General features: G+C 52.1%; 2 protein-coding genes and 1 long non-coding RNA gene across 7 annotated transcripts in view; 2 read left to right on the top strand and 1 right to left on the bottom strand.

Moving 5' to 3' along the window:
* The first annotated feature begins 6,235 nt into the window (after positions 1-6,235).
* Positions 6,236-9,876, top strand: LOC124968290 (uncharacterized). Of its 2 annotated transcripts, XR_007105659.1 has the most exons (4): positions 6,236-6,366; positions 6,545-6,578; positions 8,649-8,721; positions 9,733-9,876. It is a non-coding gene; the product is annotated as an uncharacterized LOC124968290 (long non-coding RNA). The 2 variants fall into 2 exon arrangements; XR_007105660.1 differs by lacking the exon at positions 8,649-8,721.
* A 608-nt stretch (positions 9,877-10,484) lies between these two features.
* Positions 10,485-15,801, bottom strand: Rdh8 (retinol dehydrogenase 8). Its single transcript, XM_047530162.1, has 6 exons — positions 15,699-15,801; positions 12,843-12,998; positions 12,082-12,261; positions 11,158-11,251; positions 10,783-10,966; positions 10,485-10,700 (listed from the first exon to the last, which is right to left on the bottom strand). Exons 1-6 carry the CDS (start codon positions 15,799-15,801, stop codon positions 10,485-10,487), a joined length of 933 nt encoding a protein of 310 aa, XP_047386118.1.
* A 1,692-nt stretch (positions 15,802-17,493) lies between these two features.
* Col5a3 (collagen type V alpha 3 chain) overlaps positions 17,494-22,496 on the top strand; it is a 36,480-nt gene continuing 31,477 nt past the window's right edge. Inside the window, exons 1-4 of one of the 4 annotated variants that reach the window (XR_007105813.1) lie at positions 17,494-17,701; positions 21,451-21,609; positions 21,694-21,883; positions 21,954-22,110. Coding sequence is in view for 1 of the 4 variants with exons in the window: in XM_047531367.1 (XP_047387323.1) it covers positions 17,614-17,701; positions 21,451-21,609; positions 21,694-21,883; positions 21,954-22,110 (594 nt within the window). In the remaining 3 variants the exon portion in view is untranslated. Of the gene's footprint in view, positions 17,702-20,822; positions 20,954-21,447; positions 21,610-21,693; positions 21,884-21,953; positions 22,111-22,496 lie in introns of those variants that run through there. The other 3 variants (XR_007105812.1, XM_047531367.1, XR_007105814.1) reach the window with 3 other exon arrangements.

Genomic DNA, 22,496 nt, shown 5'->3' with positions numbered 1-22,496 from the left:
CAACCAGGCCAGGGACAACGGTCCTGAGACTGTCCCAGCTCCCACCTTGGGGGTTAGAGTGGCAGGAGGCTGCTGCTGCCAGGAGCCACCACGGGGGCCTCATCCTGAGGGCCCCCCCTTCCCCAGCCAGGAGTCCCGCAGACCCAGGGCTTGGCTGGGCTCAGCAGGTGGGAGCAGCAGGAAGCTTCTCCCTCCCGCAGCCGGCATGACTCTCCCACCTCTGTGCCCCTCTGTGCTTGTGCAATTGGGAAGAGTCTCTGGGAGAGCTGGTCAAATCCGGGCAGGGCAGACATTCCTGTTTCCCAATCCCGGGCATGAGCGCACCACGTGGCGCTTTGCCGTCTGGCCCCGGCCCCCACCGTGGTGGAGCCTTCTGAGAAATCCGTGGGTCAAAAGCCGCTTGCTGGGCTTCAGGTCTTCCTGCACCCAGAATGCACTGCAGGGGTTTCCCCTCCTCACAGCAGGAGAGGCCTGCGCTCCGCACGTTGTGGCCATTGTCCGCCGTTCCTAAGTCACGCCAGTCTCTTTTCCAGAAAGCAAATTATACATAATCAAACCAGGGAAGAAAACACATCATACTTGAAGCATTCCTGGAAGAAGGCTTTCTCTGTCCCCAAATAATTCTCGCTGGCTGGTTTAATAATGTGCCTATTAAAGAGAATCTCAAGCCCATTTGGTGGCATCTGCTTCTCTTAGAAATAGGGCTGCAGACAATTCCGCCTGAGGCTTCCCCTGCTGGCTCGGGGACTCTTGCCTTCTGTAGGGCCTCTGATTCCCCAAGACTATGATAATACACATTTATCCAACAAAGGTTCGTTACACATTTACGAGCCTGGTCCTACTCAGCATGCAAGGTGCACAGCTGTGGATGCAACGGACAAAATCCTGCCTGTGTGCGATGGACATGACTGTGAGCTTACTAAACCTACGGTGGATTTTCTCCTTAAACCTTGCTTTCCCTGAATTAGGACTCAATGTGCACCCACTTTCCTGACCCTGTCTTTGTTAGAGGGCTGGAAACCCAGTGTGTGAGAAACCAAGAGGGCAGGCAGACGTCGCCTTTGACTCCTCGCAGCGCGTACAGAGAACACGCTGGGCTCTGCACACGCATGCCTCCCACAGCCACGCCCAAGCAGGAACCCACTGCAGAGGTGAGGGAAGCCAACTCCAGGAGGTGAGCGACTTGCCCCAGATCAGGAAGGTGGGTAGCAGCAAGCCAGGGGTCCCCGGGGCCATGGACAAGGAAAGGAAGAAAAGGAATCAACAGAATCAAATTAAGACCTGGCCGAGGGGACAGTTCAGACTTTTGTTGGAGGCTCTGGATTGCTGGTGTCCATTTGCAGTCTCGTCTCGGGAAGCCTCCGCCAGCTCTGTTCCGCTCCGCTCTCCCTTGTCTGGGGGTGGGATTACCTTGGCACCTTTGTCACCCTTAATTGGAGGGGCCAGGACAGGGGATGACTCAAAAGTCAGGGTGCCAGGGCCTCTGAGGTCCTGCCATTTTTGTCTCCAGTTGGGGCTCCCCTCCCCAGTACCAAAGTCTCTCCCGCTTGGAGGCCTGGCTGAGGAGCAAGGAGCAGCCCGTCCCTCCTCTACCATTCTTGACAGGTAGAAAGCACCTGAGCCTTCCTGAAGCATGCTCAGACCTGTGGCTCCTGAGGTTTTGCTTTGACTTTGGGCTGGGCCCAGAAAGGGAGGTACCAATGAGCACAGGAGAGGAGGGAACACATTGAAAACGAACAGGAGGATCCCGGGCAGTATCCTTGCCACCAGAGAGCCAAAGGATGGGGGCATCGTGACCACAGGGGGACACTCACACAGCTGTCCCTGACCCCAACATAGAATGATTAGCTTCTGTTCAGTAATGTGTATTGGACACATTCATGCCCAACCTTATTATAGGTGTTGGGGGCACAGCAGCCAACAGGACCTTGAGGAGTGGACATTTTTACTGTAGACATGTTCACCCATCTCTTTTAATCCTCTCATTAGTCTAATGAGTTGAGGATCATCATGGGCCCATTTTGTAGATGAGAAAAATGGAGGTACTAAAAAGGTGAAGGTTCCTGCCCCAAATTGTGCACCTAAGAAACCCGGGGACAGAGAGGTTGAGCGTCTTCTCAAGGTCACACAGCAAGTGAAGTGATGGAGTTGAACTCCTGAGCCTGGATTGGGAGGGAGTTCTAGGGGATCCCGAGAGTAGCTGAGGGTTTGATCCAGGTCGGTCACAACTCGGTTAACGTGCAAGTCCAGTGGGCGTCTCGCACTTCGCCACGAGAGGGCGCCAGCGGGCCTCCGGCCAGCCCCGGGCTGCGCTCGGCCCCTCCCGCAGGAATGCCGGCGGTGGAGGGAGGGGGCGCTGGCGGCCAGCCGGGAGCAGCTGCTGCAGCCGCTCGGAGTCACCGCCTTCCCCTCCCTGGGACCCGGGGGTTTGCACCGCGGAGGCGCGGGCGGGAGGAGCGGCCTTGCAGGGCCGTGTCCTCGCAGGGCTGCTTTACCCCTCCTCCAGGGCTGAGAGCCCAGGGCTTCCCAGGAAAGGCCGGGTGGGACTCAGGAGGTCCAGAAGCACTACCATCACCAAGAGAGCAGCTGACATTTATTAATCACCTACTATGTTCCAGCACTTGACAGAGACCTCAGCAACTCTTCATTTCACAGATGAAGAAACCGAGGCTCACAGAGGTGCTGATTCTGGTCCAGGTAGGACACGTCAGGAGTTTCTCAGCACCAACCATCCTGCTGAGATGTGCCCAGTGGGGTCACTCCCAGTCCCAGCCCAGGCTCCCTGGTCATTCCATGGTCTCCATGGGCTTCTGAGCACTCCTTTGTTTTCCCCAACATTTCAGAATCTGGCCTTACTTCCCAATCCCTATGGACATCTTGTGCCTCTCCTCTCTGTCCTTGGAGGTCGCTGCTGGCAATGAGTCTTTTCAAGAGAAGTCGTTTGCTAAGAGGGAAGAATAATTCAGCAGCCACATTTAGAGCCGACTGCCTAGGATTAGACCTCCTGGATCTGGAAATGTGGTGGAATTAGAGCCCACCCTCACTACAGAGCTCCCAGCCCAGTGGAGGACCTGTCCTTGAATAAGTAGGTAGTGGCCCACTGTTCGGGCCTCACACTCAAGGAGGCTCCCAGGAGGAAGTGGTAGGTATTTAGGCTGAGACCAGAGAGGCCTGGTAGCTACCGGGGAGGCTGAGGCAGGATGACCCCTTGAACCCAGGAGTTTGGGGCCAGCCTGGGCAACATCGTGAGACCAACCAAACAAAATAAAGTCAACAACAGAAAGCCAAGTAAGAAGTAATCAGGTGAAGGGTGAGGGGTGGGGGAGCGAAAAATGGAATGTGGTTCTGTCTTAGAGGGAGGGGACAGTCTGTGGAAAGACCCAGAAGAGAGGTGGACTGTAGTTTTTCTTTCAGATTTGGTACCAAGCGTTGAACCCAGGGGCGCTTAAGCACTGAGCCACATCCCCAGCCCTTTTTATTTTTTCTTTTGAGACAGGGTCTCACTAAGTTGCGTAGGGCCTTGCTAAGAGGCTAAGCTGGCTTTGAACTGGCCATCCTCCTGCCTCGGACTCCCAAGTTGCTGGAATTGCAGGCATTTGCTGTGGTGCCCAGCGGAGTTCGTCTCTTTTGGACACATTCATTGGACCACTTGCTCACTCTTGATTGGACGTCTGCTGTGGCCCTGCCATATGCCACTCACTGTATTAGGTGCTGGCCCAGAGGCTGAGGGCAAGTAGTCCACAACCCTTCTCCCGGGAGTGACATTCCAGTGGATGGAGACAGGAAGCATCTAACTGCAGTCTATGCTGGAAACGGGGAACAGAGTAGGTTAAAGAGGCAGATGACCGGCAGAGGACCAGGGAGGCCTCTCTGAGGAGGTGAATTTGAGCATTTGAAGGAGGTGAAGAAAGGGACCATGTGGACAGAGGGCCAATTGAGTGTGCTCAGACTGTTAAGAAACAGCAAGCAGAGCAGAGTTGCTGGAAGGAGTGGAAGGAGGAAATACTGGAGGCAAATGTTCAGCGACAGATCACGTACTTGTGGATTCGAATCTAAATAAGAAGCTGCAGGAAAATTTTGAAAAGAGGATTGATATTATCTTTTTGTTTTAACAGAATTCGTCTGGAACATGTCCTTTCTTAGTATGACTTGAAATTTAAAAAAAATGAAAGAAAAAAGAGAAAGAAAAACTGGGAAAAGTCTTGAGCTTTCTATCATAGACCTCCTCATCTCCTCTCTATGTAAAGAGTTTCTAGGAATTAACAATAAAAGTACCAACAATCCAATTAAAAGCAAATTTGGCAAAGATGGGATCAGAATGTCTGCAACAAATGAAACACAAAAGTTTCTCCACTACATGAAAAGATATTCAGCCCTACTCATAATAGGAGAAATGCATGTTAAAACCGCAGTGAAATGCCAGTTTTTGTCCAGTGGATTTGCATAAGTTCAGAAGACTGCTGACAGGCTGTTGTGATGGGACTGTAGGGAAGCAAGTGAGCTTACCCGTGGGCACTGCCTTCCAGGATGGAGACGAATCCAATCATGTTCATAACAATGATGGATGCGTAGGTTCTTCAGCAAAGTAACCCCATGACAGGAACACTTACACATGTGTGAAATGATGTATGCACACAAAGGCAGCCACTTATAGAACAGGAAGTAAAAAACTCCAAAAGCCAAAACCAAAATAACAAAAAACAAAACAAAACAAAAACCTGGAGAGAGCACAGAGATATATGAGTAGTGGACCAGTTGTATAAATTATTTTTCATCTACACAATGCAACACGTTGCAGATTTTCAAAAGAATGGCTGTTTGGGTTGAGGCAGAAAGCCCTCGAAGGGATATTATTCAGGAGGAGAACTGAAGTTCAAAATCATGGGTATCATATGCTGCTTTTAGTGGAAGAGTAAAATAGTACTATAAAAGTACTATTACTTTTTTTAGCGGAAGAGTAAAAAAGAGTACTATTTTTCTCATGAAAATACTCTATATTAAAAATTATGGTAAAATATGCATAATGTGAAACTTACCATCTGAACAGTGTTCAGTGTAACTTTCAGTGGTATTACACACATTCACACTGTTGTTCAGCTGTCACCACCACCCATCTCCAGAACTTTCTCATCTTCCTAACTCGAACTCTGTTCCCATTAAGCACAAGCTCCTATTCCCTTCCCCTGGTCCCTGACAGCCACAGTCCTATTCTCCATCTTGATGGGTTTCTCTGTTCTGGACACTTCATAGAAACAGGATCATGTGGGATTTGTCCTTTTGTGACTGACTTATTTTACTTAGCATGGTGTCCTCCAAGTCCATCCATGTGTTATATGTGTCAGTTCCTTTTTTGGGTCAAATAATATTCCATTGTTGGATATACCACAGTTGGTTTATTCAATCATCAGTTTTTTTCTCTTGTTTAATCATAAATATCTAGGACTAGGGATGTAGCTCAGTGGAAGAATCCATGTTTACCATGTGTGCAAAAAACAAAAACAAGAGCAAAAACAAAAAAAAAAAAAACAAAGAGAAAAGAAAATCTGGTGAGATGATCCAGTTGTGTTACAATAGGTAGGGATGAGACTCAAGATTCAGGGAAGAGAGAGAAAGGGGAGGGTAGGAGAATATTTTTAAAATTTTTCTTTAATATAATTTTAATTTTTAAGACATTGTGAACATTTGATCCATTTAAATTAAAAGGGGAGGGTAGGAGAATATTTTTTAAAAATTTTCTTTAATATAATTTTGATTTTTAAGACATTGTGAACATTTGATCCATTTAATTTATTATTTTTTTTAAATATATTTTTTAGTTGTAGGTGGACACAATACCTTTATTTCATTTTTATGTGGCGCTAAGGATCAAACCCAGGGCCTCATGCCTAATAGATGAGCACTCTACTACTGAGCTACAACCCCAGCCCTAAATTATTTTTTTAACCTGGTCTTTTTTTGGGGGGGAGGGTACAGAGATTGAACCCAGGATCCTTAACAACTGAGCCACATCCCCTGCCCTTTTTAAATATTTTACTTAGAGACAGGGTCTCCCTGAGTTGCTGAGGGCCTTGCTAAGTTGCTGAGTCTGGCTTTGAACTCGCGATCCTCCTGCCTCAGCCTCCTGAGTCACTGGGATGACGGGTGTAGGCCACCATGCATGGATAAATTATCTTTTTAATGTGCTAAGGATTGAACCATTGAGTGCATCCTCAGTCTTCAAATGATGTTTTTATAAAGGGTTCCTTGGCTGCAGTGTGGAGAATGGATTGTTGAAGAGCAGACACAGAAAGCGGGAGATGAGATGAGGAGATTGCTGCGATACAGTTGTCCCTCGGATGCACGGGGCATTGGTTCAGGATCCCACAGGTATTTAAATCTGCAGGTGCTCAAGCCCCTTATATAAAATGACAGGGAACTTCCGTGCATCTTCCTGTATACTTTAAATCATCTAGATGGCTTAAAATACCCAAGAATCGTTGTTATGCTGTGTTGCTTATTTGTATAATTTTTATTGTCTTTCCCATCTTCCGTTCCACGGATGCAGATCCCTTGGATGTGGAGAGTCAACTGTGCCCCAGGTGAGCATGGACAGTGGCTTCACAAGGTGGGGGCCATGGAGATGGTGGGCTGGGAGGTGTAGCTCAGTGGTACAACTTAGTGTGTGCAAGTCCTGGCTTCGATCCCCAGAGAGAGGACATCTGCTGCGAGGTGTGTGAGAGGAACGTGAGATGATTTTTGGCCTGAGCAGTCGGAAGAATGAGTTTATCTCTGCTGAGAGAGGGAGGATTGGGGGAGGGGTGTGTGCATGTAGCAATCCAGACCCCAGAACTGGCCTGCGTTTAGCATCTTCTGAGCATTTGCCAATCTCCCCCGGTCAGCAATAGCATCCAGCTAGAATTTAATAACAGCTTTTTGTCTCCTCTCTCTATTTGTTTATATGGTTACCACTTGGAGTTGCAAGGATTCTTCCTTTGCAACAGAAGTTGAGTCAGGGTGATTTAAGCAACAAAGGAATTTGTGGGGTGGGTTCTGGGGGCTCAAGGCATCACCAGCCTTGGGAAATAGATGACAAGTAGGCAGGGATGCAGGGCAGCTGTGAAGGACTCAGCCTAAGTCACCACCCCCAGTGAGGCTCCACAACCCGCTGCCCCCCACCGGCAACTAAGTTTTGACTAAGCTCCTACTTTGGATGCCTATGATGGTTTCTCCTTCATGGCAAAGAGATAATTTTTTTTTTCTTAAGTCAGGCATGGTGGTGCATGCCTGTAATTCCAGCCACATGGGAGACTGAGACAGGAGGATTGCAAGTTCAAGGCCAGCCTTCGCAATTTTAGCATAACCCTACCTTAAAATCAAATAAAAAATAGCTGCAGATGTAGCTCAGGGGTAGAGTGTTTGCCTAGCTTGCAGGAGGCCCTGCCATGAAATAAGACAAAATAATAAAAATAAAATAAATAAAATGATGTATTTCAGGGAATTTTTGAAAAAGCAAAGGAATGTTGGTGGCAAAATTCAGGATAGTAAAGACTTTCAGAGGAGGTCAGTGTGAGTCAGGAGCATGCGGGTGGATGTGGACACAAGTGGGCTGCGAGTGTGAATTTTGCTTCTGTGCTTTATAATGAGCATATGTCAATCGGGGTCCTCAAAGTGCGTTCATTTGGTGGGTGATGGATGCAAGAACAATTGAAAAGATGAGGGCAGGGTACCGTTGAGCCCCAGGAGGATGGAAAAGTGCTGTCATTGGCAACTGTGAGGTCTCCTCACCATCTTTTTGTCCTCTACTGCTGGGGGTTGGACCCAGGGCTTCTCATATGCCAGTGCTGTACCCCTGCGCTGCATTCCCAGCCCTTGTTAACTTTTGTTTTGAGACAGGGTCTCATTAAGTTGCCTGGGTTGGCCTCAGGCTTGAGCTCCTCCTGCCTCAGCCTCCCATGGAGCTGGGATTCCAGGTGTGCCCTGCACTGGGCCCATCACCATCTTTAAGAGGCAAAGAGAGGAAGTAGTTCAGTGGTGCCTGGACTGGAGCTAGTGCCTTATTTTATTTTTTAATTTTAATTGAGTTAGGGCAGAGATAGATGTTGCTAGTACACCTTGACCACGAATAAGGGAACTTTGAAGATAAGTACCCTGCTCTTTCTCCTCTACTATGGTATAGGATGTGATTTGTTCTCCAGAGGTTCAAGGACTGGTCCCCAGGGTGGGGGTACTAAGGGATGGTGGGTGGAATCATGAAGGGGTGGGGTCCAGTAGGAGGCCATTAGGTCATGGCAGGTACTCCCCTTAGAAGGGATTAGTGCTCATCTCTAGAGTAAATTAGTAGTCATGAGAGTGATTGTTTTACAAGAAGCCGGGCATGGTGCTGCATGCCTGTAATTCCAGCTACTCAGGAGGCCGAAGCTGCCTCAGCAGCTTAATGAGACCCTGTCTCAAAAAGTAAAAAGGACTGGAAATGTAGCTGCATGTAGCACAGAGGTAAAGTGCCCCTGAATTTAATCCCCAATACTGTTTAAAAAAAAAAAGAAATCTCTCTGACTTCCAACTGTGTGACCTCTTCAGCATTCCATCTTCCATGAGGCCCCCACCAGAGCCAAACAGAAGCTGATGTTTGGGCCTCCAGAACTGTGAGCTAAATAATCTTTTCTTTACAGATTACCCAGTCTCAGGTATTTCGTTAGAGCAGTGGAAAATGAACTAAGACATTCTGCCACCCTCTGATCACTAGTAAGTGCCTCCCATTGGCAGAACCCAGCAGAACTGGAAGCCAAAGGACAGGAAAATTTGTTGATACAATTCATGGGGAGAGCTCCTGGGATAATCAGAAGACCTCCCTCCATCACAGGGATGCCTATAATTGATTTTTTAAAAAATTGATTGAATTTCTATTAAACTGTAATTCACCATTAATTTTCACCACATAGTTTGTGATTTTAAAGCTTCAATTCAGTGTGTCTTAGTATGTTCACAAGGTTATACAACCATTCCCACTATCTCATTTCCTGTAGAATTAGATAATAGTTTCAACCAAATGCAGGCTGGAATTTTTTAAAAAAATTACCTGTGTGCTAAACATACACGACTTCCCCCTGTCATTATCCCCTAAACAATACATTGTAACAACCATTTCCATAGTTTTTATGGTGCATTGGTATCATAAGTCACTGAGAGGTGACAGTATACAGGAGTAAGTGCAGAGACTTTATGCAAACACCATACCACTTTATTATATGAGGGACTTGAGCCTCTTGGGTTTTGGTGTCTGCTGGGGTTCTGGAACCATCCTGCCAGGAGGCTGAAGGCTGACTGTGTATTCTAACACTGCTTCAGAAGTCCAGTACAGAGGAGGGCCAAGGAGTTGACTTCCCCAACCAACCAACAAAGCTGAGCAAAAGTAACTCCCGGCACTTGCAGAGACACAAAGAGACCTCTCTCTAAGGCCTGGGACTCAGTTTCCCTTTTCCTTGAAGAGATCCCTGCAGACCAGCAACGGTGAACCCAACACAGACTTGGGAATCGGACAGACCCAGGCTCATTCTGATCCTCCCCTGCGCTCCCCACAACCCGGTTTCCCGACTGAGAACTGGGCAAGGTCCTGAGTGACTCCATCTCATAGGCCACAGGGTGGACAAGATGAGTAATGAGATGCTTCCCTCGGAGGCTGGCATTCAAACGCCAAGCATGAGGGACACTTCAAGTGAAATGAACCAATGATGGGGACTTTTTCTGTCATTTCAGCTTGCTGTTGCCACTGCTGCTGTACAGAGATGTCTGGGGAAGCTCCTGTCCAGGGCCACCTACAAGCAGGAGCAGAGTCAGCATTTAAACCCAAAGTCCATTTGCTTCCAAAGTCTCTGGAGAAAAAGAAACCTGGGGACACCATCTTGGGGACCCTGTTGACTTTTTAATTTATTAAAATTTAGAAAATTTAGTTTTATTAAATATTCATTGTAATTACAGCTTGTGGTTCTATACATTTAATGGGAAAAATATATGTACATTGTTGTGTGGACACAAACACATTTTGCTAATGGTGTATGTGAACAGGAAAGTTGAGACCACTCCTTCCCTCGGTTCTGAGTGTGTGTGGGGGAGTGGGGGCGGAGGTTCTGGTCATTCCTGTGTTTCCAGGTTGGGATCATGAAGTCCTAAGGTTGAATGAAGCAGAGACTGTCTTGCTTGCTCTTCAAGGTCCATGACAATGCCCCTTCCTCCAGGAGGGCGACGCCCTCTCCCTGTGTGGGCAGCCCGGGTCCCAGGGTCTCTTTCTCTGCCCCAGCCCTGACTACAGAGGGCTCTGTGTCTGAGGACTGGAGGCCCTTTCTGGGATTTCAGCAATGCCCGGGCATAGAGCGATGCAGGCGGTTTGCTGAATGAATTTATGAATGGAATGAACGAGTGAGCGAGAGTCTGCCCCGCCCCAGAATTGGGTGTGGCCCCGGAGCCCTGGCGGCTCTGCTCAGGTGCGGGCAGGCCCAGCAAGTCTCTGCTCATCGAGGCCACACCCGGGCTGGGAGGCAGCCGCAGGCCAGGCAACGGAGGCCAAGGTGGAGCAGGCGTGGCCAGCGGAAGAGGAGGCTGTGGGCAGTTCTCACGTACAGGCTGCCCGAGGGGTCCAGGGCTTTGAGCGCCGGCAGCGGGAGGTAGCGGACGTTGGTTTGTTTACGCAGAGGTGGCCTGGTCGAGCCGATGACCTTGGCAATGGCCTGCGGGATGGACCCCTGAGCTCTGGGGCCTCGAGAGCCCCCCACGCCCCTGCGTACCTGGCCTTGTCTGGGGGCCACTCACCTGGGCCACATCCTTTGGGCTCTGTCCCACTGAGCGGAAGAGCTCCCTGGAGCCGGGGAGGTAGAAGTCCCTGAAGTAGGCCAGGGTTTCGGGGTCGGTGCCCGGGAACTCGGCAGCGGAAACCTGAGCCATGAGCTTCCCCTCGAAGTCAGTGACCACAGGGCCGGGCTCCACCAGGGAGATGCTGGCACAGGAGCAGGGCAGTGGGCCTGGTGCCCCGCCCCACTCCTCCATCCCCCAGCCCCTGGCCTCCTCTTCCCCGATTTCCGATCATTGCTCTCCCCTCTCCCTACCTCCCCACCCCACCACTGTCCCTCCCTCTCCTCTGCCCCCTCTCCACTGCCCGTGCTCCTGGCTGCCCCAGCGCAGGCTCACAAGATGTTGAACTGAAGCAGCTGGATAGCCAGACTCTCGAAGAATCCCTCCAGGGCAAACTTGGAGGCTGAATAGACGTCATTGAACATGACACCTGAGAGGATTGAAGGGGGCCTCATGTGTGAGGGGCTTTGTGGGTCCCAGAGTAATGGGGTCTTTGGGAGACAGAACAAAGAGGATCTGGGGATCAAAACGAGGGGCAAATGGGGCTGATGTGTTGGGTTGGGACATATTGGGCCAGATCAGGGTGGTCTTAGGGTGCCAGGTGCCTTCTCTTCTGGTTCCCCCTCATCCCAGGAAACTCTCCTGTTTCCTTCTACCCCATATACCCCTGGGACATGTAGGCATGGGATCCTGTACACCCATGGGAGCAGGTGCCATTCATTAGGGCCCTTGACAGTGCTTCTCTATGGCAGAGTGCCAGTACAGTGGACTCCTTAGAGGCTGCTGGGGAGGGGACAGATCCAGGAGGGTGAATGGCAAGTAGATGTCCTCCAGAGTAGGCCATTGCAGACATCACTAATCAATTACTGCTCTATTTTTTGCTGAGCCTTGGAGTCCTAGATCCAGCTATCTCCAGGGTCTGGTGGGCTGTGTTTGGCACTGAGGAGCCTCAGGAGCAGGAGTTCTGGTGGTCCTTTTGGGTTTGGGGGGATGGTTGGGAGAGTGTTTTGGAGATGCCCAGAGTGGAGCTGATTCTGGGATGCGGACGGCTGTTGACGGCATGTATACCATCACTGCCTATTTTTACACCATGGCAGACGTGTTAATCTACCCTAGAACTTTTTCTTTCTGAGCTTCGGGATCTTTCTCCACACAGCTCCCCAGGCTCATCTGGAATGAACTGAAACCTATTTGCCATCCTTTCAGCTGGGAAGGGTCAGATGCTGGAGGACTACGCAAGGGTTGGTTTCTAGGGCTCACCCTGCAGACCCATGACACTGCTGACCACCACGATATGGCCTTGTCGCCTCTTCTTCATTCCTGGAAGTACGGCTTTGACCAGACGGATGGCCCCGAAAAAGTTGGTGTCAAAGACGTTCTGCATGGCGTCCATGCTGAGTCCCTCCAGGGGCCCCACCAGGCCCACTCCGGCATTATTCACTGAGGAGAGGCGTGTGGAGCGTTACGTGGGACTTCCGCCAGCTCCTTTAGTGTCACTGAGGACACTCTTCAGATCACCCTTTTAGCCCCACTCCAAACTCCACGAAGATGTTTAAGCACAGTTTAGCATTTGTTTTAGGGGACCTTAGCCCGGGGTGGGAGGAGGGGCCACAAGGAACTGCATGCCCGTAATGCATGAGAAATTCAGCTTTGACCCCAAATTGCTGCAAAACAGCTACACCCACCCTCCCAAGAAGGCCACTCAGGGATTATGAGTTGTTGCTTCATCATGTTTCCTTCCCCAAGTGACTCATCTAAGTAATTTTTCCAACCACATATGGGTTTCTCCATATGTGATAATGTCTATCCATTAAATCCACTCCACCCCCAGCTCTCAGATCATTTCTTGCATCCCTAATGAACTGATTGGTAGTCCCGGCTCTGGGCCAACTAGTCTACCCTTTTGTGGACTATGGGAGCGTGTTGGTAAGGCCAGAGGGCTAGGACTCAGACCTTGCCGAGATGAGGGTTTCTAATTAGATCATGGAGCAGTGAATGCCCTGGGGGCTGCAAAGTCTCACCCAGCACGTCCACTTCTTGGATGCAGTCGAGACACTGGGTCACTGACTCATCATTGCACACGTCTAGCTGGGCCACAGTGAGGGTCTTTCCCAGAGCCTCCCCAGCAGCTGCCTCCAGCATCTCCTTCTTTCTCAGGTCCCTCATGGTAGCCACCACTGGGGGCAGAGAACAGAGTTGGCACAGGCAACTGGCTCCTTTCCTTGGATATTTCTGTTGTCTTGCACGAGCAGTTCCAGAGGATGGAGACCTACAGGCTTGCACGCCTGGGTTTATCACACATCCAGCAGAGGCACGCTTGTGCACATGTGTTGACACGTGACCACATCCATCTATCCTACAAAAATTTGTTGAGCATGTACTACTCACTATGCTTATTCTAGGTGCTGAGACTATCGTGTGAAATAAGACAAGGTCCTGCCAGGCATGGTGGCACATGCCTGTAATCCTGCCTACTTGGAAGGCTGAGGCAGGAGGATGGCAAGTTCAAGGCCAGCCTGGGCACCTCAGCAAGATCCTGTCTAAAAATAAAAGTGTTGGGATGTGATTTAGTGATGGAGAAACCTGGGGTTCAATCCCCAGTAGCTCCTCTCCCTCAAAAGATAAGATTCCTTCCTTTGCGAAGTCCATAATCTATTGAGTAAGACAATAGAAACATAACTATAAACTAGATTGCCATGAGAAAAAATTCATGCACACCTAAAGCCAACACACATGCTTTGCACACTCAAGTAGGAATAACCACATTTGCAGCATCAATGTAACAAATTCCAGTTCATTGAGCATTTACTGCATTGTGCTAAGCACTATCTCCAACTTGCAAGGACTCTACAAACTATTTCACTAACTCGTTTTCTCCAAAATAGTTGCAATATCTCCCTTTGCAGAAACTCTCCTCCAATCTTGCCACTCCTCCATCAAGACATGAAATCATGTACCCCAGTGGTAGCATGTGTGTTTAGCATGGGCAAGACCCTGAGGTTGATCCCCAGCTTTAGGCACACATGTATGTAGATATGCATGTGTGTAAATAGACCTTGAATCAAATTCCCTTCCTCTCCCATTGAACCCCTCCTCAGTACTGGGGAGGGCCACATGCATGCTACCATTGAGCTCCTACCTTCCTGTTGAATTGTGTGACCAGTTGGAAACCAATGGAAGTGACACAGTGTAGTTTCTGAAGTCTGATCCAAGAAAGTCTTGCAGTTTCTGCCTCACTTGCCTTTGGCCATCATGGAACAGCCCAGTTATCCTGAGGCTACCATGCCAAGAGGAAGCCCAAGCAGGCCGAGGAAGAAAGACTACATGGAGAATTCCTAAGGTTACAGGAAGGGAGTGAACTGCCTTCCCAGCCCCACGTGTTCAAGTCTCCACTCTGCTAGCTGTGACCTTTGACTCTGAGCCTGAACCACCCTGCTGAGCCCTTCCTGAATTCATCTATGCCAGCTATAGATGGAAAATCAAAAGATTGTAGTTGTTTTACAACATACATTTTGGGGTGATTCATATTTTAGCAATAGTAACTAGAATAGGTAGGTAAGGTTATTATCCCCATTATATAGATCAACAAACTGAGACTCGGCAAGGTGGAGTTATTAGCCTGTCTCACCCCTAGCAAGAGTTAGAACTGAGATTTGAACTTGGGTTTGTTGTAAGTTCGTGCATATCTTGAGCATGGCCTCACCATATGCAGTACACATACATGTTTGCATACCCCTCCGTGCATGTACCCACAGCTACACATGTATGCTCCTGGGGGGCATTGATTTGTGTATGTTAGTCTGTGTGATTCACAGGGCTGATGTAGCTGAATGGGGTTACTGGCATCTGCATGCAGTTGAGTGACAAATGTGGTCCCAGCTTCTGGCTGTCAGAGTTCAAATCCCCGCCCTTGACCTTGGGCAAGGACCTTTGGTAGTCTATGCCTCTGTCTCATTTCTAAAATAAGGCAAAAGATAGTAAGTGGCCTCTTCACCGGGGGTGATGTGAGGAGTAAGTGACATATTAGATGCACTTAAATGACTCTCGGGACATAATAAGAGTTCAATAAACATTACCCATTAGCAGTTTTATATGTCCATCTGCCAACCTACAGTTACACAAGTTCTTCTCTGCACATTGGCCTTTGGGCTGACACTCAACGCTGTGTGCCTCTAAAACAGAGGGCAGAGGGCTGGAGAAGCAGCCCGGCCAACTGGGGCATTGCACTTACCCCAGCAGCCTGTGCTTAAGTAACTGCCCTTGCCTAATTACACTCCAGCCTGTTCCAGGTCAGAGGTTCCTAGGGTTGGGGCGCAGGTTGCAGCAATTTACTCCAGACCTGCAGGAAGGCAAGTACCTGGAACTAGAGGGCTCCCGTTAAGTCTCCAAGGTCAAGAGCACATAAGAGGCTTATCCTGAAGTAGTAATCTGGGGGGTAGGCAGAGTCAGCGAGGCAATTATCCATCCCCGGGAATGCCCAGACAAACCTCTCAGCGAAGTCTTCCCGGGCAGCCCTTCTGTTACGCCGCTCACTCGCCCCGGCCTTGCTCCTGCCTGGCTCTGTCCTGCTCCTCGGCACTTATGAGGACCAGAGATACTGCAACTTCTTTTTATGTTTGTCTGTCTTCCCTCCCCTCCCGCAGGACACCACTACCCCAGCTGAGATTTTCGTCTCTCGTTCACAGCTGTTTCTAGCACCCAGAAGAGTGCTTGACACACGGCAGATAGGCAAGAGATATTTGTTGGACCAGAGGATGATCTGGAGGGAGAGTAGGGAAGCTGGAAGTGATGAGATGGCGGAGATGGCGTGGGGGTCAAGGGTTCTAAGAAGCCGTGCCCACCCCTGCTGTCTCCCAGGCCCGCCTCGGGCCCCTTACCCTGGTAACGCTGTCTGGGGTCCTGAGCCAACTGCACAGCGAGCTCCAGGCCAATTCCTGATGAACAGCCTGAAATCAGCACAGTCCTGGGCGTGGAGGCCATATTGACCCCTCCCTGGACACTTGACTCCAGACAGAGCTGACTGCCCCCACCCTTCACTCCCTCCTAAGCTCCTTCTACGTGATCCCTTGCAGAATAAAGGGGCCCTGGGAGACCTTGATTGTGGCCGGCACAACTCTGAACAGGTGGCTGGAGAAAATCCTTCAACTCTTCACAGTTCATTTCCTTTATTTGTCAAAAATTTCTTTTCAGGGGCTGGGGGTATAGCTCAGGGGTGAAGCATTAGCTTAGCATGTATGAGGCCCTGGGTGGTTCCAGCACAACAAACAAACAACAAACAAACAAACCATCAAAATGATTTTCTGTACCTGCTACACTCATAACTGTTCTTTGTGATTTTTATTTTTATTATGAGTGTAAACTATTCAGGGCCAGGGAGAGTTTTAGTGAGCGTGGGGGAACTAGTGGGGGCATTCTTCTCTTACTCTCTCTACTCTGGAAGAAGAATCTCTGGTGAAGGGAGAAAGGGTAAGGATATGAGTGTGGTCCTGGAAGGGTCCCTTCAGAGAAGAATACAAGTGAGACTACAAGAAGAACTTCCTAACAAGGCAGGGAAGGGCAGGAACTTTGTAAGAGCCTTTTAGTTGGAGAAGTCTCAGCTTGGATGTCCCTGGGAAGGGAGGAGGGTTGGTTGGGAAGATTCCCTCTCCCTGCCCCATCACAGGGTGCTCCATCTCTTTCTCAGGCCAGATGGGGCCCCACCCCCTCCTCTCCAGGGACACAGAGACTCTTTGTCTGGGGAGGCCGAGTCTGGAAGAGAGGCGTTTCCTGCATCTCCCATGAGGGGGGCATTTCAGGGCTCAGGAGACGCCCCTTTGGTTCCTTTCTGGAGGAAGTTCCTCACATCCTGCGTGTCTGCACTTGTCCAGTTGCACGGGATCACTCCCTGGCCCCCAGGGCCTCTTCACCTGGGGGATGCCAGTGGGAGGAGGGAGGCTCCCCTTCACCCCAGGAGTGGTAGGCATCCCTCCCCCCCTCTTTGGCAATGTTCTGCTTTGGGTAGGACCAGACTACCCCATTGGATGGGGACACACATGAGGGTTTAGGACGGGGCTGGGTGAGGCAGAGGAGGGCTAGGCATGGATTAAGAATTTGGGGGAAGGTGAGAATTTTGTTTTGGGATCTTTTCTGGGACTTTAAGATAGTATCAAGACACCCGATTCTGGTATTTGGATGGAGAGATGAAGGTTTAGGGTAAGACTGGGAACCCGATTTTGGGACCTGGGTGAGGTATGAGGGAGGACAAGGACTTCTTAATGAGGGTCCTGAAGGCAAGGCCTTAGGTGAAGCTGCAACCTCCTTTGTGGGGGCTAAGGGACTAGGGAGCCTGGTGGGCCAGAAAGAACTTGGTATAGAGCTGTACTTCTGCTAATGCCGGGGCCTGGATGCAGGCCACACGTTGGAGTGAAATTAAGGGCTCCTTTGAGGGGCCTGGTGGGAAGAAAGGACCCTGGATTCTAGTGCTGGGTGGGAGTGACCCTTCTCCGCTGTGCGCTGTGCGGTAGGACAAGAACAGCCCAGCTCCTGGTCCAGGGCTCCACCCCCAGCTGGCCAATCCGCGCTCAGTGAAAACTTTCCCAACTTCCCCCTCCAGCTGTCAGTCCTCCCCCCGCCTGCGAGCCCCGCCTGGCCCGGCGCTGGAGCGCAGGGCGCGGCCAGGGCGGGGTCTCGGGCAGTCTCCTGCGGATCCCGACTGCAGCCGACCTCCGCGAGTGACTGCGCCGAGCCTGTGGAGTCGCCGCACCCCGCAGCCGCCCCGTCCGGTTCCCAGCCTTGCGCACGGGCCGGGCTGGGATGGAGAACCGCTGGGGCCTGGGCCAGCCGCGGGCGGGCCTCTCCCTGCTTCTGGCCGCGCTGCTGCTTCTGCCCAGGACGCAGGCTGGTGAGCTGGAAGGGAGGGCATAGCACATGGGTGCTGGACCCAGAGAGACCCCCAAAGACTGGGCAGAGTAGGGAATGGGGTGGGGGAGTGTACGTTGCATGTGGGCACGGTGAGGTGTGGGACGCAACTGTCCGACTCTGGCTGATTCGTGGGTGTGACAACTGGAGGGGGGTGCCCTGGGAGGCGTGTGACTGTCTCCTGGCCGGTGGATGAAAAGGAATGCAATTTATAGGGGTGTGTGTGTATTTGTGTAGCAAAGTGTGTGCAGCGATTTGGGGTGAGACTGTGTGTGCACTTAGATGTGGGGGTTGATGTTGATTGTACGACTGTGGGTGATAGGGTGGTACCCCAGAGGGTGCGTACTGCCAGATATGAGTGCCAGTGTGTGCCTGGGGCTGACTTTGGGAGTGACTGTGTGTTTGCTACAGGTGTGATCGTGTGTCTCTGGGTGACCCTGTGAGGGCTGTAGTTGTGCTTTGGGGGTGTAAGTCATTGCCCATGAGAACGTGAGTGGTTCATTCTGAGGTTGATGGTGAGTAGGGCTGAGTGTGGGAGGGGGGCTATTCGAGGCTCCACAGGTCCCTTTACGCTCTCCCAAATGGCTTCACCTCGCTCTTCTTCCTTTGCCCCAGATTGGCGCGGCTTCCCTTTCTCCCCATCCTCTCGCCCCCTCCCCCACCCGCGCTCCCTAGAGCCAACATCAGCACCATGGACAGGGCCTCCGGGAGGGCTGCTGAGGGGCGAGGCGGGGCGGGGCGCAGGGCGGGGCGGGGCGGGGCAGAGTGCGGGCGGGGGTAGGAGTGGAAGTGGTTCCCCACCCCAGCTGCGCGAGCCTGGGGTGTTTTTCCCGAGGAATTTCTCTGGGGCCCCCCAGGGGTCCCGGGGGCCTCGGGACTGGTGAGTCAGCGCTGACGCACGCCCAGCTGCGCGCATCTGGCTGAGCGCCCTACCGCGCCCCGCCGGGTTAGGGGTGGGGGGCGCCCCAGGGGTGGGGGGACGCCGTGGCTCCTGAAGCGGTGGATGTTCAGGGATTCCTGATCTGGGGGACTCCAGGCTAGACCCTCCCGGAAATCCCTCCCTAAGGTGAATTCAGCCCTCGACATACACACGCCACACTTTCTCACTTTCCTTTGAGTCCAGGGAGGTGCCTACCCATGTGGGTCATCCTGCGTTGGCCTATGCCCCATTCCCACGCTCACACATCCACACGGTCGTGCAATCTCGGGCATCCACTCAGAATATAAGTCCCAGGAGACACCAGGAATGGGAAACACCGTGGCCACACCCAGGCAACCGGTCAACCACACCGACACATGGTCACAGCCTTGGCGGCTCTCCTACGTTTGAATTCTCACACTTGCTTCCCCTGGCATCCATACAAACATGGCCCACATTTACAACCAGACACCCACTTGCTGACTTGGTCACATTCTCCCACGAACCACTGGTAGAAGAACCACAACCGCATCCGACATCTGAGCTATGATGATCACAGACTCACAGACCAGCTTGTACCACCTGCAGGATGGCAAGCTCACACACGGACACGTGGCTGGGTTTCAATCCCCCCATCGCAGGCTAATATTTGACCCCTCAGCAAAGGATGTGCCCGCCATTCTTTTATCCACTCAGCCACCCACACCGGCACCATCTCCTGCGAGTACTTTTTAAATTTTTTTGCACACACCTGAGGGGGTCCCAACCATGTCCCAGCCTAGTGCCTGCCTGCCTCCCTCTGTAGCCTAGACCCCACCCAGCATCCCCCTGGGGGCCTGCACAGGGTAGAGGGTTGTGTGTAGAGGGGGGTAAGTGTGGGCCGGTCCTTGACAGACCCCCACCTCCTGGCCCTGCAGGCAGAACTCAATGCCTCTTGTGTGTCTCCTTGTCATGAAGCCAACCATGGAAAGAAAGGGCAGTCAGTTTCCAAAAGGTCATTACAGAAGGGACACAAGATTGAAGCAGGAATCTTTTCAGTTAGATGCCAGGAAGAACTTTTGAAATGTGAATGAGCAGTTGCTGAGGGGAGACCCACCTCCCACTGCATGAAGCCTGGGGTCTGGGGCAGTGGAGAGTCTCAGGGTAGGGTGAGGTGGTGTATGTCCGTCCTCCCTGGGCCCCAGGCCCGAGAAGGGAGCAACGGAGATTGTCCCATGGGGGAGTGACCCTTGTGGTTAGCAGAGCCTGGGAGCCCAGATCTCAGCCCCAGGGGGCTCTAGTTCAAATGCCTCTTAATGACAACCCAGCCACAAAACAAGCAATTAGAGGTGGGGGTTGTGGGGGCAGGTCGGGGAGACAGAGAGAGAAAGAGAGAGAGAGACAAAGGAAGGAAGAAAGGGAGGTCTATATGTAGAACTATAAAGATAAAAAAGCAGAGTTAGAGACACACAGAGAGATAGAGATGGAAAGAACCAAACCACCAAGGTGCAGAGAGAGCAAGCAAGATGGGTAGTTGGTTCAGAGTGGGATGCAGAGACTTGGAAGACAGGCTCAGAAAGTGGGACAGAGAGAAGGAAGGAGCCGGGAGGAGAGAGAAAGAGGAGTCTGGCTAGGAGGGAACAGGGACTGAGATGAGGCTGTGGAGTTTGGAGAATGAGGCTTCTACCCAGGAGGAACTGGGATGAGGGTCTTCATCCAAGCCCCTATCTCCCCCACGTCTGGCCCCCAACTCCAGTTCCCAGTGGTGAGGTCAACAGAGCCGCCCCAGGGGTGAGGTCATGGCAGACTCAGCAGAATTTAGCTCCTGCCAAGAGGCTGGGTCAGGGGGTTAGTGGGACAGTCTGCAGAGGGTGGGGGGATGGGATTGGGCAGGGGCTTTGGGCCCAGGGGAAGCCCCCACCCACCCCTGCCCAAGCCATGTGGTTTCATTTAACACTGGTCGGGCTGCCCCGGGTGGGGCTGGGAGGATGGCTGGGATTAGGATAGGGTTGGGCCAGACTGCTCTGTTCCTTTGCTGGGCCGAGAGCGGGAGAGGGTTGTGGGGGAGGTTATCAGAGACAGGTGATCAGAAGGAGGAGGTCAAATCGCAGGTGAGATGGAGGAGACTGGGAAAGGCAGAGGAAAGGGGTCAGGGGCCAATCAGAAGGAGGAATGGGAGAGAAGCCAGGGGAAGGAGGTCAGAGTGGGGATCCAGAAATAGAGGTCATCAGGAATGGGCAGAGAAGAGCAGTCAGAGGAAGGAGACTCACAGTGGTCGAGTCCAAGGAAGGAGGTCATGGGCGATGGTGAGGAGGAGAAGGTCAGAAAGAAGTCAAGGTAGGTGATGGTCAGAGGGAGGAGGTCATGAGGGGTGGTGGTCAAAGAGAGATGCTCAGAGCAATTGGGGGGCAAGAAGGAGGTCAGAGGGAGGAGGCAGGGGCAGAACGTGCATGGGAGCCCCTCCTTTCCTTGGGTTCCCCTGGCGAGGGGGCTCCAGGCATGGGAAGCCGTCCCAGGGAGCTGGTGCGGGGGAGTGGAGCGAAGGGGACAGTTTGGCTCTGGGGCTCAGGCCAGGAAGCTTTGATTCATCCCAGAACTAGGTCAGCTTTTTTTCTCACCAAAAACCAAGGGGGAAAAAAACCCAGGAGTCAACAGACTGCTGCAGGCGGAACATCTGTGTGGTGGTGGCGGGGGTGCTGGTCCCAGGCCGGCTCCTTCTTCCTGAGCCATAAACACACTTTGGGGGAGGAGGGGGGCCCCACACTTGAGCCCCTATCATGGAGTCCTGGGTTTGTTCTCACTGCCTCTCCACACCCTGCTTCTCTCTGCAGCAGATCCCGTGGATGTGCTGAAGGCTCTGGGCATACGTGGGGGCCAGGCTGGGGTCCCCCAGGGGCCTGGCTTCTGCCCCCAGAGGGCTCCAGAGGGTGACCAGGCATTCAGAGTGGGCAGGGCCAGCAAGCTCAGCATCCCCACATGGGAACTATTTCCAGGTGAGTCCAAGCTCCTGGGGGTCCTCCTGGGGGACTGTGGACCCTCTCAAGCTCCTGAGCTGCCCACTCCTTCTGCCCATCCAGATGGACGCTTTCCTGTGAACTTCTCCATGCTGATGACTCTGCGGGCCCAGCCAGCCAATCAGTCTGTCCTTCTATCTATTTATGATGAGAGGGGTGCCCGGCAGCTGGGTCTGGCACTGGGGCCAGCTCTGGTCCTCCTAGGTGACTCCTTCAGCCCCCTGCCCCAGCAGGTCAACCTCATGGACGGCAGGTGAGTGTGGGGGCAGTGTCCAAGGAAGGATGAGGTGAGAAGCACCTGCACTGAGACCCTTCCCTTACAGATGGCACCGTGTGGCGGTCAGCATAGATGGTGACACAGTGACCCTGGTGGCTGACTGTGAATCTCAGCCCCCTGTGTTGGGTCAGACGCCTCGAAACCTCAGCACAGCTGGACTCACTGTGCTGGGGACCCAGGACATCAGGGAGGAGACTTTTGAGGTAGAGGGTTCAGTGCTAAGGGAAGCTGAGGCAGAGGGTGGAGAAGGGATTGGAGAAGGAAATGCCCAGCCTCGACCCAGCCCAGGGGGTGGGAGAAGAGAGCACGGGGGTGCTCCATCCCCGCCCTGTGCCACTGGAGCTCAGAGCCACAAGACCACGGGTCGCGCTGCTGCTGCGTACTTGGTCTGTTGTGGGAGCGTTCATGGTGATGTGTGATGGAGACTGATCCGAGACAGGGCTGGTGACTGTGCCGTGTGTGACCATGAGGTGTGTCACCTCCAGGAGGCCAGGGACCTCATCTACCTCACCGGTCTTGTGCCCTTCCTGGAAGGGTGCCTGGCACAGGGTAGTTGCTCACCGTGTGCCTGAGTCAAGGGACCCAGGCA

This window comes from Sciurus carolinensis, chromosome 17, assembly GCF_902686445.1.
Source record: "Sciurus carolinensis chromosome 17, mSciCar1.2, whole genome shotgun sequence".
In the NCBI taxonomy this organism is placed as follows: Eukaryota; Metazoa; Chordata; class Mammalia; order Rodentia; family Sciuridae; genus Sciurus; species Sciurus carolinensis.
The sequence above is the reverse complement of the archived record's forward strand: the minus strand, read 5'-3'. Positions and strand labels throughout refer to the sequence as shown.

Coding starts and splice junctions, on each gene's coding strand:
- Rdh8 (XM_047530162.1), bottom strand. CDS start 15,801: ATGGCCTCCACGCCCAGGACTGTGCTGATTTCAGGCTGTTCATCAGGA. Junction 12,999..15,698: donor CCCCAGACAGCGTTACCAGG/GTAAGGGGCCCG, acceptor CTCTGCCCCCAG/TGGTGGCTACCATGAGGGAC. Junction 11,252..12,081: donor CAGTGTCATGGGTCTGCAGG/GTGAGCCCTAGA, acceptor CAATCCTCTCAG/GTGTCATGTTCAATGACGTC.